Source organism: Neomonachus schauinslandi, chromosome 1 (assembly GCF_002201575.2).
Source record: "Neomonachus schauinslandi chromosome 1, ASM220157v2, whole genome shotgun sequence".
In the NCBI taxonomy this organism is placed as follows: Eukaryota; Metazoa; Chordata; class Mammalia; order Carnivora; family Phocidae; genus Neomonachus; species Neomonachus schauinslandi.
The window spans coordinates 63,751,459-63,766,589 of NC_058403.1; the positions used below are offsets into that span (position 1 = coordinate 63,751,459).

Consider the following 15,131-nt stretch of genomic DNA (forward strand, 5'->3'; position numbering starts at 1 on the left):
CTTAAAAGCAGCACAATTCATTTTGTTCCTATCTCCTGCATTCCCTTCCCTTTACATTCATACTGGTAAAAGTGATGCTACTGGGGAGGGGGGTGGGGGGATGGGTTAGCCCGGTGATGGGTATTAAAGAGGGCACGTATTGAATAGAGCACTGGGTGTTATATGCAAACAACGAATCATGGAACACTACATCAAAAACTAATGATGTAATGTATGGTGATTAACATAATAAAATTTAAAAAATGCAAAAAAAAAAGATGAAAAATAACAACAGCAACAACAAAAAACCATAATGCTACTTGGCATTATGGTTTAAAGGATCAGCTAACATCTTCTGATTATAAAGCATCCAATTCAACTATGAATAACCAAAGACTGTACAGTCTCATTTTTAGTCTTGAGATGCTATCCTGAAATTCACGATGTATCTTTTTTCAATCTAATCCAACTCCACAAACACTGAGTATGAGAACCAACTGTACCACTTAATAGCTATGTGACACTGGAACAAGTTATTTAACCTCTCTACGCCTCAATTTCTTCATCTGTAAAATGGAGATAGTACCACGTGCCTATGAAATAGGGCCTAGGAAGGGCTTAGTACAGTACCTGGGTTATAGTAATTGTTCAATAAGTGGAAAGGCAAAAGAGACATCAAAAAATACATAAATGTATAGTTCAGTGTGAGTTCAATAACATCATCACCACCATAATGTCAGTGGCAGCAACTGTTAACATCTGAATGCTTACCAATGTGCTAGACATCATACTAAGTACATTGCATGCCCATAGAGCAACCCCAAGAAATAGATACAATGATTGCCCCCATTTGCAAATGGGAAAATAGAGGCACAAAGAAATTAAGCAATGTGCCCATGGTTGCAGAGCTAAATGGGAGAACTGAGCACAGAGATATTAGAGGAAGAGAATGACGGCCTTTATGGGTACTACAAGGTACAGCAGAAAAGATTTCCTAGCAAAGGAAGAAAAGAGCTTAAGGGGACTTTCATTCAGACCTAACTCCTACCTAATCCACTATGATTTCTAGAAGCCTATTTCTATTGTCTAAAAGGGTTACTACATTAAAACAGATCTGTGAATTTATAATAAGAATTAAAAGTACAGTTATTTTATTTCCTAATTCTCAAACAGTCTGTATGGGGTATGCAGAGATACAAGTGTTTTGCAAACAACTACAGAGGTGATATTTCACTGACTTCCAAGCTTCCTAGAAACCAATGCCCATTACCATCCTACTGATGCTATTTCAGAACCAGGCAACCAATCAACCAAAGATGGACTTGAAGGGGAACAGAGAGAATAATCAGCTTTGAGGGACCAAGGCATAAGATCATTCTTATACACTGTCGTAGCCCCTTTCCAAGATGGCCCCGATGAGTCATGTCTCTTGGGTGTCCATGCCCTAATGTAGTCCCTTCCCCCAGTAATAGGGCTGACCTATGTAACCAACAGGGTATTTGCAGAGACAATGGTGTATGACTTTCAGGGTTAGGACATAAAAGATTCTGTGGCTTCTACCTTGTCCTCTTTCTAAGATCAGTTGGTCCAGGGAAAACCAGCTGCCACAATGTGAGACACTTAAGTGGCCCCATGGAGAGGTACAAAAATGGTAAGGGACTGAGGCCTCTTGCAGCCAGGACTGATTCACTAAGCACATAAATGAGTCATCCTGGAAGCAGATCTTCCAGCCCCAGGTAAGCTTTCCAATGTCTGCAGCACTAGCTGACATTTGACTATAACCTCATAAAAGACCCTGACCTAGAACCATCCAGTTAGGCTGCTTCTAATTCCTGACCCACATAAACTATATGAGATAATAAAAGTTTATTCTTGTTTTAAACTGCTAAATTTTGGAGTATCTTAAACATATACATAGGTCATATAAGTTAAATGCCAGGTAGAATTTATGCCCACAAGCTCATGAGAGCATCCCTGACCAACTCCCTCTACAAGATATGTAGGTATTTTCCCAATAAAATATACAAAAGACAAGGAAAATCGCATCAGGTGATCACTTGTTTTTCCTCTAATTCTAAGAAGAGTCTATGGTTCTATGGCTTTGTGCTGGATATGGCAAAGGGAATTTGTAGATATATTTACTGAAACCAATTTTATTCTGTGTAACTTCAGAGGTAAAAATGACAAGTAGGGCAACCCCACAGTGAAGCCAAGGGTGAAGCCCCCTAAGGTATCAGGTTCCCAATAGAATCCATGAGGCTGCAATTTTTGTCCTAGAGAAAATTTTGATGTGTAAAATTCCATATATGATACACAGACATTTTAGGATTGGACCCACAGTTTCTCCCCCACCTCCTAGATTCTCAGAGATCTGTAAGAGTTGACTCACTGTAGATAAGTGAGTCATGGATTTGTTGAGCAGCTGTCTTAATACTGAGGAAAATGCCCCACCTAGTTGCTCAGGTCATAAACCAAAAGTTGTCACCATGATTCTTTCCTTTCCCTAACCCCCTACATCTAATGCATCAGCAAGTCCTGTCCATTCTCCCTCCAAATGTGTTTAATCAAACGTGCCAATGGGGAGGGAAGGAGAGTGAATGGAAGGTCCCACATTTATAAACTGTTGCCAAAGTGTTTAAATAAAAAGAGAGGAGCAAATAAGAAAACAGGCTGAGAGGAAAGCACAGTGAGTAAACATAAGAGGCTGGGGTTCCAAACGTTCTGCTACCATGAATCAGTATTCTGCAACTATGGATCTATCTAAAAGATAAAGCCTTTTAAGTGAGTGATACAAGTGTTCACTGTTTGGCCCAGCAGCAATGATGGAAATGTTCTATCTATACTCTCTCATAGGGTGGCTGCTAATTATATGTGGTTACTTAAATTTAACTGAAATTAAATAAAAATAACAACTTTGTTCCCTATTTACCATAAATACATTTCAAGTTCTCAAAAGCTACAAAATCCTTAAATTTTTTAATATTTTTATTACTGGCAGATTAGTAAAAGCATACTGCAGATATTAAATCCTTTTCGTATCTTACATGTAGTTTTATAAGTATAGTTGGTTAACTTTAAGTATACTTTTATTTCCTTATTTCCTTTAAGCTCTCTGAGCCCATTTCACGTGTTTCTATTTACTATTATCTCATTCTATAATAGTTACAAATGTCTCATGACAGGTCAACTCCACTAAAAGATAAAATTTGGCAGCCTGGGATATGCTATTTATACTCAGGAAGTTCCTATTCAAGCTGTTCCAAGTGGAAATATCTTTATTAAAAAACTATCAGAGGGCACGTTCTGCATGGAGCACTGGGTGTTATACGCAAATAATTTTCAAAAATTAATGATGTAATGTATGGTGATTAACATAACATAATAAAAATAAAATAAAATGAAACCCTTAAACCTTGAAAACAAACAAACAAAAAAACTATGTTTCAGTTATTAGTGTTATTAACTGACACAGGAACAAACAAAATCATTTTTTTCACAGAGAATCAAGGGTACACCCTACACTTACATTTAAATTGAAATCATATTCTACATTAACGAAGTGAAAGTCATCTATAAAGAGAAGGACTCAATTTTCGTTTTTATAATGTCTACTATGACTTGACAATTTGGGGTGTATAATAATGAGGGAGAGTGAGGGTGACCCCTCCTCAGCAAAGCATCATTACCTCTCTTTTCTTATTTTTCTGAGGAAAAGGTGTGACACAAGACACCAAAGTGGCTTCAGTCATTTCAAAAATAGAACTGCAATTCAGATGCCAGGGAGCCAACCAAAAAACTAACAAAGTTGGAGGGCTTGTCAATAAGACCTTATATCTTATCTGCCAGCAGAGGAGAGATCTTAGGTGCTCTGGGCTCAGGGATAGAGCACATTTTTTTTTTTTAAGATTTTATTTATTTATTCATGAGAGACAGAGAGAGAGAGAGAGAGAGGCAGAGGGAGAAGCAGGCTCCCAAAGAGCAGAGAGCCCGATGCGGGACTCGATCCCAGGACCCTGGGATCATGACCTGAGCCGAAGGCAGATGCTTAACCATCTGAGCCACCCAGGCGCCCGATAGAGCACATTTTAATTAGGAGGGTTGGTCGTTTAGGGTAGGTAATTAAAGGCCATGAGGACACAGGAAACATTTTCACCTTTTAAGTTAAAAGATCTAATTTAGGAACAAAGAATAAGAAAAGGCATACGAGTATCAGCAGGTGACTTCAGGCAAGGAACTGAGGAACATTTGAAGAACATCTAGAAGAATGTTTGATAGAACATTTATCAACTTAATCAAGATGATTTTACATTACTTCTGGAGGGGGAGAAGTTCAGGTAAAAATTTTGACTCAACAGGAGAAAACATGTTTTGAATAAGAAGAAACAATTTCCTTGAAGTGATACTTAACGCTGCTTTGAGGAAAATAATGACTAAGCTGGCTTGACTTTTAGGTACCTACATACAAAACTTGCCAAGCAAACTTGAAATCTTAGCTTAGTATAAGATACATCCTCACTAGTGTGAGTCTGTCAAATTGGCAAATGTGGAGGGAAGTCTGTATTTCAAACACAGAGCCAAAAGGAAGAAATGGGTATAGCACTGTACCTAAAAGACACCCACATTCTTTGGCCACCAAATTGGTAATACCTAAAAATATATGTGCACACATGCATACGGCACCTTCCCCACTCCCACTCTGGGCTGGCTAATGTTAAGGTAATGGAGAAATGGAAAAATATGTGCACTGCCATAAACTGGGACAAGCCTTTTGGAAGGCAATTCGATATATATCAAAATCTTAAAAAAATTTTATTATCTTTTGACTTGGCAATCATACTTCTAAAGACTGAGATACAATACAAATGTCTAAGAAATTAAGTTAAATAAATTATGGTACAGGTTTAGGATGCATAGCATAGTCATATACCCCCATCCCCTGAAAAGCAGGGCCCATAAAAAAAAAGGCATGTCTCTCTGCCTATTCATATACAGACTAAAATATAAAATGACGTTACCTTTCATTATCTTTAGAACTGAGAATATGGGAGACTTTTATTTTCTAAACTAACTATATATTATGTTTTTAATAGAAAAAAATCCCCATTTTTAAAAGCTACATATCTTTAGAAATTCCATATATATTTGGGTTAAGATAAAGAGACAACAGAAAGGAAGGGTTAGGAAAAGGAACAATTGAGGGTAATGCCCTGCAGATTCTAAAACCAGACAAGATATGGATATAGCTTTCCCAAAGCACACTGTACAGTGGCAAAGAGGCAAAGGATAATAGTACTTGGGGAGGGGATAAAAGGACAGTAACTGTGATTTTACAAAGTATTTGATCCAATGGACTTAATTTGTTTAACATTTCAACTCTCAAAATTAGTGGAAACAAACAATGGGAGAAATTATTCTGGGTTTAATTCTGCCCAACTAGAAAGAATTGGCTGGGGACGAAGGTGACAGGAACTCTGGGGTAAAAATAACTGTAGTAGTAAGTAAAGGGAACCACGGGCCCTGCCTAATCTGAGCCATGACTTCAGTAAAATGGATTTCAAAAAGTTCAGGGAATAATAGGTATGATTTTGTGGCTAGTCTTCAAAAGGAGCTCAAAACTGATAAGAAATAGAAAATTAGAAAAAAAACTCTGACCAAGCAATTGCAAATAATCTCAATGCAAAGTAAAGGGAGAAGAACCAAAGAAACCAATTAAAAGGGTTTTCTCTGACAAGCTCATCATTTTAAACACAGATAACTTTAACAAGAAGGGCACATATTTAAGGAAGAATAGAAAATAACAATGTGAACCTCTAAGAACAGGCCAGATTTGGTTTAAAACAGCATAATGTTTTCAAAGCAAGGTCAAAAAAAGTTAAACCCCCTGACCAGGTAAAAAGAGAAGACAGACCTTGTCCAACTCCTATCATGATTCCCTTTTCTGTTAGAAGGGGTTTCAACCTGGAAAGGATATAACAAAAATCCTAATAAACAAAATGCAGCCCAAGGAAGGTGAGGGCAATCTACACATTTTAAATGTCTTTAAACCCAGAATCTAAAGTCCAAGAAACAAATTCTAAAATGGATTACAGAAACTCACAGTGGACAAATAGTAGACATTAGAAATTTCCCTAAGTCTTAAAAAAAAAAGTTTAATTTCCATTTTTGACAGAGTTACCTTATGGATGGAAAAACTTTCTTGAAAATTTTCATAACAACAAAGCATTTTACAAAGTTTTTCAAAATATTATTATACAAATGAACACTGTAAGGTTGGTCTGTAGCTAAGCAAACAAGAAGGGTAAACAATCACTCAGAAATCACCAGAAGAATAATCTCTAGTAAGCCTTGCCTAGTAACATTTAACTTATTCTATCAGTAACTTGGGAAAAGGCAAAAACATCTCTAAGTAGGCCCTGCCTTGTACTGTTTGATATGTTTTATTAGTTGCTTAGAGGCAAAAAACTGTTATGTTTATGAAATGTGTAGATGATATATAATTGTATAGAAAACCCAACATCCTGACACTTAGAACATACTGAGGATTAGGATTTGAAACCCTCATTAATATGGAAGGCAGTTAGCCATCATTAAAATTCGAAGGACTTTTGTGTGTAACCCCAGAATAGGATCACTGAGTGGAAGAAAGTACAGGGGGACAAATTTCAGGGTGAAAAAAGGATAAACTTTCTAACAGAATGATACAAAGATGGAATGGGTTTATTTTTACAGTAATGAGCTTCCAGTTACTGAATATACATAAGCATGGGATAGATGGCTTCTTCTGAGCAGACAGTAAGAAACATGAGCTGAAATCAGTGTGTTTTAAATTTAATAGCAGAACCATTGCACTGAAAGAAATCTTACCCAGAAGACTGATCTACAAAACATAAAGAGAAAACTGCTCTAGTTGAAATTCCCTACCACATCTCACACTTAACTCACGTGGCATTGGACCACATGATCTCTAAGGTGGTTCATATTTGATCAGTAAAACTTTAATTTCTCAAAATTTATTACTCTAAATAGTTTAGGTGAATGGTCTCCCAAATGGAGTAAATAAAAGGATCTGTTGGGGGTGTGGAGAAAATCAGAATTTATATATATATAAAACTTGCATATATATTAAAAACATATATATGTTAAAATTATATATCATATATACTAAAGTTATATACTAAAATTATATATTATACATATGTAAAATTATACTTTATGGACTAAGAACAGTATATGTAATTTTCAAGAGTTTCTCATCAGAGCCATGATCAAATATAATGCCTTCTGATACTGAGGTACTTTTTTTTTTTTTTTAAAGATTTTATTTATTTATTTGAGAGAGAGAGAGAGAGTGAGAGAGAGAGCGCAAGAGGGGGTAGGGCTAGAGGGAGAAGCAGACTCCCCGCTGAGCAGGGAGCCCAATGTGGGACTTGATCCTGGGACTCCGGGATCATGACCTGAGCCGAAGGCAGTCGCTTAACCAACTGAGCCACCCAGGCACCCCTGAGGTACTTTTTAAAAACAATTTAGAAAGAATATGAGAGTTTTTGAGAAAAAAAAAATCAACATCCATACCCACTAATTTAACACAACTGCTTTAATTTTTGTATATTTTTATCTTGTCCCTATCCACATGCAAACATTCACTTTGGCAGTTACCAACATGGTACATAAGATCTCGTGAATATTTCTACAAATGTCTATAAGCTACATAATTGATTTTTTTACGATTACATAAAGACGGAGATTTCATAAGGTATCGAAACAATTTCTTCCTGTTGACCATTCAGATCAGACTGGCTCTCCTTTTTGTTATTATATAATTATTCCTATTTCTATCTCTGTACATGGTAGCTTTCTGTCTTCTATTAGAAGTATCCTAAAAGGGGCGCCTGGGTGGCTCAGTCGTTAAGCATCTGCCTTCGGCTCAGGTCATCATCCCAGGGTCCTGGGATCGAGCCCGCATCGGGCTCTCTGCTCAGCGGGGAGACTGCTTCTCCCTCTCCCACTCTGCCTGCTTGTGTTCCCTCTCCCACTTTCTCTCTCTGTCAAATAAATAAATAAGATCTTAAAAAAAAAAAAAAAGAAGTATCATAAAGTTAAGATCTCCCAAAGTGGGATTAGTGAACTAAAAAGTATGAACTGTGATGGTTCTTGTTATATATAGTAATGCCTTCCAACAGGTCTTAATTCACCTGCAGTCACTACCTGAACTCTGACCATAACACAAACTAAGTACTTTGTACACTTTATATCTTACTTTTCACAAGTCTATGTAGTGGGTATTTACTATTCCTGTTTTATGGATAAGGAAACTGAAGCCAAGAGAGACAAGAGCACGTATAATTTTAAGGTATTAAAGAATATAACTCACACTGCCAAATTCTTATTTAAAAAATATATATACACATATATACATATTTATTTAAATATAGGCAGCTGTTAATGTCACAAGTCAATTCCTTCATCTAGATCAGCATTTCCTGAGATATGTTTGGTAACATACTTGATTCTCACTACTTTGGCCCCAAAGAAAACTTTTCCCCTGACTATACTGTGGTGTTTTGCCACTGGCTCACACTGAGGGGCACTTAAGAAAGTATCCATATGAAGCTCATTATTACATTTATTGTTGGAATGGTAAAGGGAACTCCATTTAATCTATCTCTTACAGTACCAAATCTGAAGCCCTAAGGGAGAAATACTTCTCAAACAGCAGGCCCAGAAACATTTTGCTTCTCCTAAGCCATCAAGGTGCTTATCTAATGAACAATGGGAAATTTTAACAGGTAACATTCCTTTATTTACTTTAGCCACTAGGAAGCTCAAAGCATTATCTGAAATTCTCTTTGGTAACTATTTATCAAGATATTCAAGGGGCACGTGGGTGGCTCAGTTGTTAAGGGTCTGCCTTAGGCTCAGGTAAATAAATATAATAAATAAAAGATAAATAAATAAAATCTTAAAAAAGAAAAAAAAAAGATATTCAAGGCAGGCATTTTTCTCAATTTTAATTCTGTCCTTAGCCTCAGCCTACTATTCCTCTATTAAATTCCTCTTACTCTAATGTACTTCAACTTCAAAGTAAACTCTCAGGATCAGAGGCCAATGTCATTTGACATTTACAATGTCATTTTCCATATTCATGTTGAAATCTGATTTAAATGGCTTTAAGAATATATATATATAGCAATGAAATATTTTGGGGGATCTGCTGTAACTTGTATCAAAACAACATAAAAATCAGGTTATACTAGGCAGACAATTTGCCCAAAAACCTTACTTTAACTTATTTAGTATCTCACACTAAGGAAATCATTTAAAATTACCCAAAACTTGCCAATCATAATTGGTGCTATTATATTTCTAACTTCATTTTTATTTATAGTCTAAAGCAATTCTAATAAAACTCTTAGAAACTAGCTCAACAAGTAACTGCATTAGTTCAGGGTTGGGGCTATTTCATGCTTTGAACAATCAACGTAATCTAAAATCTAAGTTGGGTTAGGGATTTATTAGGTTTATTTATTTATTTTAATTTTATTTATTTATTTGACAGAGAGAGACACAGCGAGAGATGGAACACAAGCAGGGGGAGTGGGAAAGGGAGAAGCAGGCTTCCCGCGGAGCAGGGAGCCCGATGCGGGGCTCGATCCCAGGATCCTGGGATCATGACCTGAGCCGAAGGCAGACGCTTAACGACTAAGCCACCCAGGCGCCCCTATTAGGTTTATTAATAGCTCACGTAAGCAATTCTATCTACCTTCTAAATAAATTGGTCATAGTTTTAAAAACCTTATATTTAAAAAATTTAAAGCACAGTTGATTTTTACAACATTATTCTAGGAGAGCGATGCCACTCATTTTACAGATGGAGAAAACTAGTAAGACATTACTAAAACCAATAAAGTTCAAATGACTTTCTCAAAGTAGCATGTGTTGATGGAACTAGAACTAGAAAAGAAACCATTTTTTCCAGACTTTTTCTGGAACGAAGGTAGGACAAGGACATCTTTATTAGCAACGTTCTAAAAAATCTTTGCACAGGAACAAACAACTGTGCGTCAGACAACAGGAGATGGATTATGACCTTACTGTGGAATTCCAAGAACTAATAATGAAAGATTTGATCTCCTGTAGCATCAGTGCCCTTAGGCAAAAATAAGTCTGATCCAACTTAGTTCAATGTTAATAGATGATTTAATGAAAACGGAGTCAGCTTCTGACATCTGCTTTTTAGAGGAGGATAAAAAAGGGTACCAAATTCTGAGCCCAATTGTGCTATTATATTTCTAACTTGATTTTAAATAGCATCCAGCCATTCTTTGAAGAACTTTTTTTTTTTTTAGAGATTTTATTTATTTATTTGACAGAGAGAGACACAGCGAGAGAGGGAACACAAGTAGGGGGAGTGGGAGAGGGAGAAGCAGGCTTCCCGCGGAGCAGGGAGCCCGATGCGGGGCTCGATCCCAGGACCTTGGGATCATGACCTGAGCCGAAGGCAGACGCTTAACCGACTGAGCCACCCAGGCGCCCCTGAAGAACTTTTAAATTCATTCAAAGGTTGGATATTTTCAGCATATCTGCAATTCTCACTAAATCAGGCCCCATTAACTGGCTAAGAGACCAGCAGTATACCAGAGCTCTAACCTGGGAGACCATGAAGGCATTTTTTTTTTTTTAAAGATAGACAAGATCTAGTCATATTCTGATCTAAATCTTAAATGTATTTGCATTACAGTTTTAGTCCTTTCAAATGATTAAATTACACCAATCTGTATTTTATACTTCTTGAAAGTTTGCCTCTCCAGTATACAAATATAATTTACACTCAGAATGATGAAACTAAAGTAAGTTATCTTCAATAATATTACATTTGTACAGATTACTTTCTGCTACAGGCATCTTGTCTGATGTATATTTATCAAGAAATTATAGAGAAAGCATGACTTTAAAGATAACTAAGATGACAGAATTTAACATTATAGTAAGATATTTACAATTTATATATAAAGTATATATGAGGTCCTTTTGCGCTTTTTGGAAATAAAACAACATTTTATTCACATTCATTTGGCTGTGCTATGTTTTTGATACTTGGAGGGCATTAAATGTTCACATGTATCACATGAAATAAAATGGAGGTAATCATATCTTTTTAAAAAAATAGAGTGTTTTTAGACAAGAGACTTATGTTCTCACCTGAGGCTGCTGTGGCATTTGTAGGGGTTGAAGCAGCTGCTTGAATCCGAGCATGAGGAGGAATAAGGATGGTAGCTAGAGGTGGATTACTTGACAGTTCTAAAGAAAAGGTAAGACACATATTAGAGCCCATTCTTTTTTTTTTTTAAGATTTTATTTATTTATTCATGAGAGACAGAGAGAGAGAGGCAGAGGGAGAAGCAGGCTCCCAAGGAGCAGGGAGCCTGATGCGGGACTCGATCCCAGGACCCTGGGATCACGACCTGAGCCGAAGGCAGACACTTAACCATCCGAGCCACCCAGACGCCCTTAGAACCCATTCTTAACTTTGTATGTGAAACTACTTTTATTGGTAACAATAAACATAAAATACTTTAAAACACTGGCTTAAAAGAAAAAAGAGACACAATAAACCTACACCTAAAACTAAATCAATGAGCTAGTAATCAACTTAAAAAGATATATTTCCATCTTTCATTAACTTAAATATACTAGGTTTTCCCATATTACTCTAACAATATTTGACTACAGGAATTGAGAGTGATAGAGTCATAGAAAAGAGAATAGGACTAATGTCTGTGTGTGTATGTGTATGTATGCACCACTGCACGCATGGACCAGCCTACCGAACTGTTAAAGTTTCGTCGCTTTATTAAAAATAAGAATGCTTTTATTCCATTCTATTTTACCTTTTAACTCAGTAAGATTGTTACTTTGTTAGTTTTTACCTGCATGTGGAAGTTTCTGTCAATTCTATAGAGTGGCTTTCTTCAAAGAATCAAGTTCTATATACAAGCCTTAAGAAATAATTTAAGATGATACTGGATCTAATGACGTAGACAGATAGCAAGGAGTGTGGTGAGCTTTTACATACAAGTATCTGGTGTTAGCTTTATGTAATGTGACCGTTCTCCTGGTCTTGTGGCGATAACCCTGGTTAATTCTTGTTATTCGAGCATTTACCCAGTGACTGTTCAATTTCATTCTAGTAAGTGTTGTAATTTGAAGGGATAATTATACAACCATACTAGCTACAGGAAGACATTATTCTCTGAACTAAAGCATACATTTTGACAATTCACAGATATGGCATGGAATAAAAAAAATTAAGAAATAGTACAATCTTGAAGTAAATTTGCATAACATAAAATTAACCATTTTAAAGTGCACAGTTCAGTGGCATTTCATACATTCACAATGTTGTACAACCATCCACATCTCTGTCTAGTTTCAAAGCACTGTCATTACTCAAAGGGAAACCTTTCAGCAGTCACTCCCCATTCATCCTTCCCACCAGCCCCTAGCAAGGTAAACAGTGTTTTAATATTATAGTTTAAAATATTTTCTGGGGGTGCTTGGGTGGCTCAGTCCGTTGAGTGTCCAACTCAGGTCATGATCTCAGGGTTGTGAGATTGAGCCCTGTGTTGGGCTCCACACTCAGCATGGAGTCTGCTCCTCCCACGCTCTCTCAAATAAATAAATAAAATCTTTAAAAACAAATTAAAAAAATAAAAATGTTTTCTGTTGCAAAGCCCCATTATTGACTTATTCAAATTGGCACCTAAATATCTAAATTTTGTACTAAATGATACCAGATTCTGGTTAAAAAACAAAAAACAAAAACCAACAAGCTGAAATGAATGGGAGCAAAGCCTAAAACTGAGAGAAGACTATTCATTATCTTTTCCCCTTAAGTGAGAAGATGTAGGGCAGCTCCTCAAATTAACAGGTGGAAGACAGTTGGAAAACCACTGTCCTACTGATCAGGTTTGAAGAGATGCTGTTTTCTCAACATCAGCTTTAGTAGCTATACTGGTTCTCACTGAGGAACAGGAAGATCCTAGGTTGTTTTATTTTACATTAGTCCGATTTCAACCCATAATCTTATACCTAGGAAAGCAAGAGAATCCCAATTACCATGGCTGATGACTCTATGGTTCTAGAATAAAAATTAATCGATGTGGTAGTTACTCTTAATTAACCTAAAAGGAAGATTTATCATCCCAATTACAATTAAAATTTGCTAAAATAGAAAGGCTTCTTTAAAATCCATCCATCCATCCACCCATCCATACTCCCATCCATCTATCAATACTGAGCAAGAAACAGTATGTTAGTAGGTCCCAGGACAGAGAAAACAATAACTGTCTTTGATCAACAGAAATTGAAAATGGAAGGACAACTACACAAATAAGCTAGCAAGAAAGGCATTCAACCTATTCAGGATAGGAGCACTTTTAAATTAAAAGATCTCTACGACCAAGTGCCCAACATCTAAAAGAAAATCTAAAAAGGAAAAGATGACCAGAGATTTTAAGATACGGCACTTTGACAAAGCCATTTTTAAGATAATCTTTAAAATAAACTCAATATCGTCACTTTACTTCTGGCCCATGCTGCCCACTTTCTCCCATTCATTTACTCTCTTTTATTAGATCACCCATCTTTCTGTGTATCTGTATGCCCAGTTGAGGGGGCATGGTGGTTTTATGTCTCACACACACACACACACACACACACACACACAAGGGCAGGGCTTGAAAAAAAGCAACCTCTTTTTACTTAGGGAGGAGACAGCCATTTTGGTCTTGGGTAGGGAGAGAGGGGTAACTAATGAAAGGAAAGAAGGAGAAAAGTGAAGAAAATAAGAGGCAAGAAAAGGAGAAGCTATGGGATCCTGGAGGTTTTGCCATATCCAAAGACAAAGAGGAGAGTAAGTAAAGTCCACAAAATAACTAAAAGGACTAGATTCTTAACCTAGAGTCAATGAGTAGCCTTTGGGTGGAGGGGAGGGCTTTTGCAAATTTGTTTGAATCTAACATTCTAAAAGGGAATTCTAAAACCCCCCAACCTCTATAACTCACTGTCCTTCTCTTCCTTAATTACAGGAATTCTTTGAGATCCACTGCTTTCCATCTATTAGCTTTCCTCTACTTCAGAGACGTTGTTGTCGTAACTTTTGCCTATATGAAAAGAGGAAGCCTCCTTATACTTTTGCTATAGTCCTGTTCTCTACACTAAAGTCTGTCCCTTTTGTGGGGACAGATTATGGGCACTTCTAGGGGGCTGGCACAAAATGGTTGAAATGATTTTTTGCTCATAATAAGTACTACCCACTCCCAGTCTTCCTGTCTATCCATGACAGTGAGTAGTAAGGAAATTGAGACAATGAGTGTGGATACAAACTGCAGGGTGGGCACAAGAATGTAAAAAAGGATGGTATTTTAGAGGACAGGAACAGCAGAGCAAAAGAACCTTACAGGATCAAGGAGAGTGCATGTATTCTTGAAGACAAAGAATAAAGATATAAATGAGCCTAAAAATAAAAAGCAAGCTAATATTTATGGAATAAATATGTGTGCTAGGCTTGAGAGTAGGAAGATAATTAAGGGAACAATGAGGTCCATAATACTGAAGTGGGCTAGCTTTGGAAAAGAGGTAGGAAGAATAAGACAGACCATGTTATCGCAGAGATGTGGCTCAAAATAACATGGCAACAGGTTCAGAAGGTTTTAGAAAAGTTAACAATGGTAAAAGTTTATTTAACCAACTGCAGATGCCATGAAACTGTGCCATCAAAAACCACATAGTAGTTTATCAGGGAATATCAAGAATCTTTTGATAGGGTATCAGTCATTATGTGTTCCATAACCAAACATTTTAATGGACAATTTAAAGAAAAGCCAAATGAATTTAAAAATAGTTATCAATAAAACCAAGATAGGGACGCCTGGGTGGCTCAGTCAGTTAAGCGTCTGCCTTCGGCTCAGGTCATGAGCCCAGGGTCCTGGGATCGAGCCCCGCATTGGGCTCCCTGCTCGGCGGGAAGCCTGCTCCTCCCTCTCCCATTCCCCCTGCTTGTGTTCCCTCTCTTGCTGTGTCTCTGTCAAATAAATAAAGAAAATCTTTAAATAAATACATACATACATACATAAAACCAAGATAGATATCAA

General features: G+C 36.8%; 1 protein-coding gene across 2 annotated transcripts in view; it reads right to left on the reverse strand.

Annotated features, from left to right (window-relative positions):
- GSK3B (glycogen synthase kinase 3 beta) overlaps positions 1–15,131 on the reverse strand; it is a 207,709-nt gene that overhangs the window by 7,563 nt on the left and 185,015 nt on the right. For both annotated transcript variants that reach the window (XM_021692732.1, XM_021692731.1), the window contains one exon: positions 11,179–11,277. In XM_021692732.1, coding sequence (XP_021548407.1) covers positions 11,179–11,277 — 99 coding nt within the window. The remainder of the gene's footprint in view (positions 1–11,178; positions 11,278–15,131) is intronic.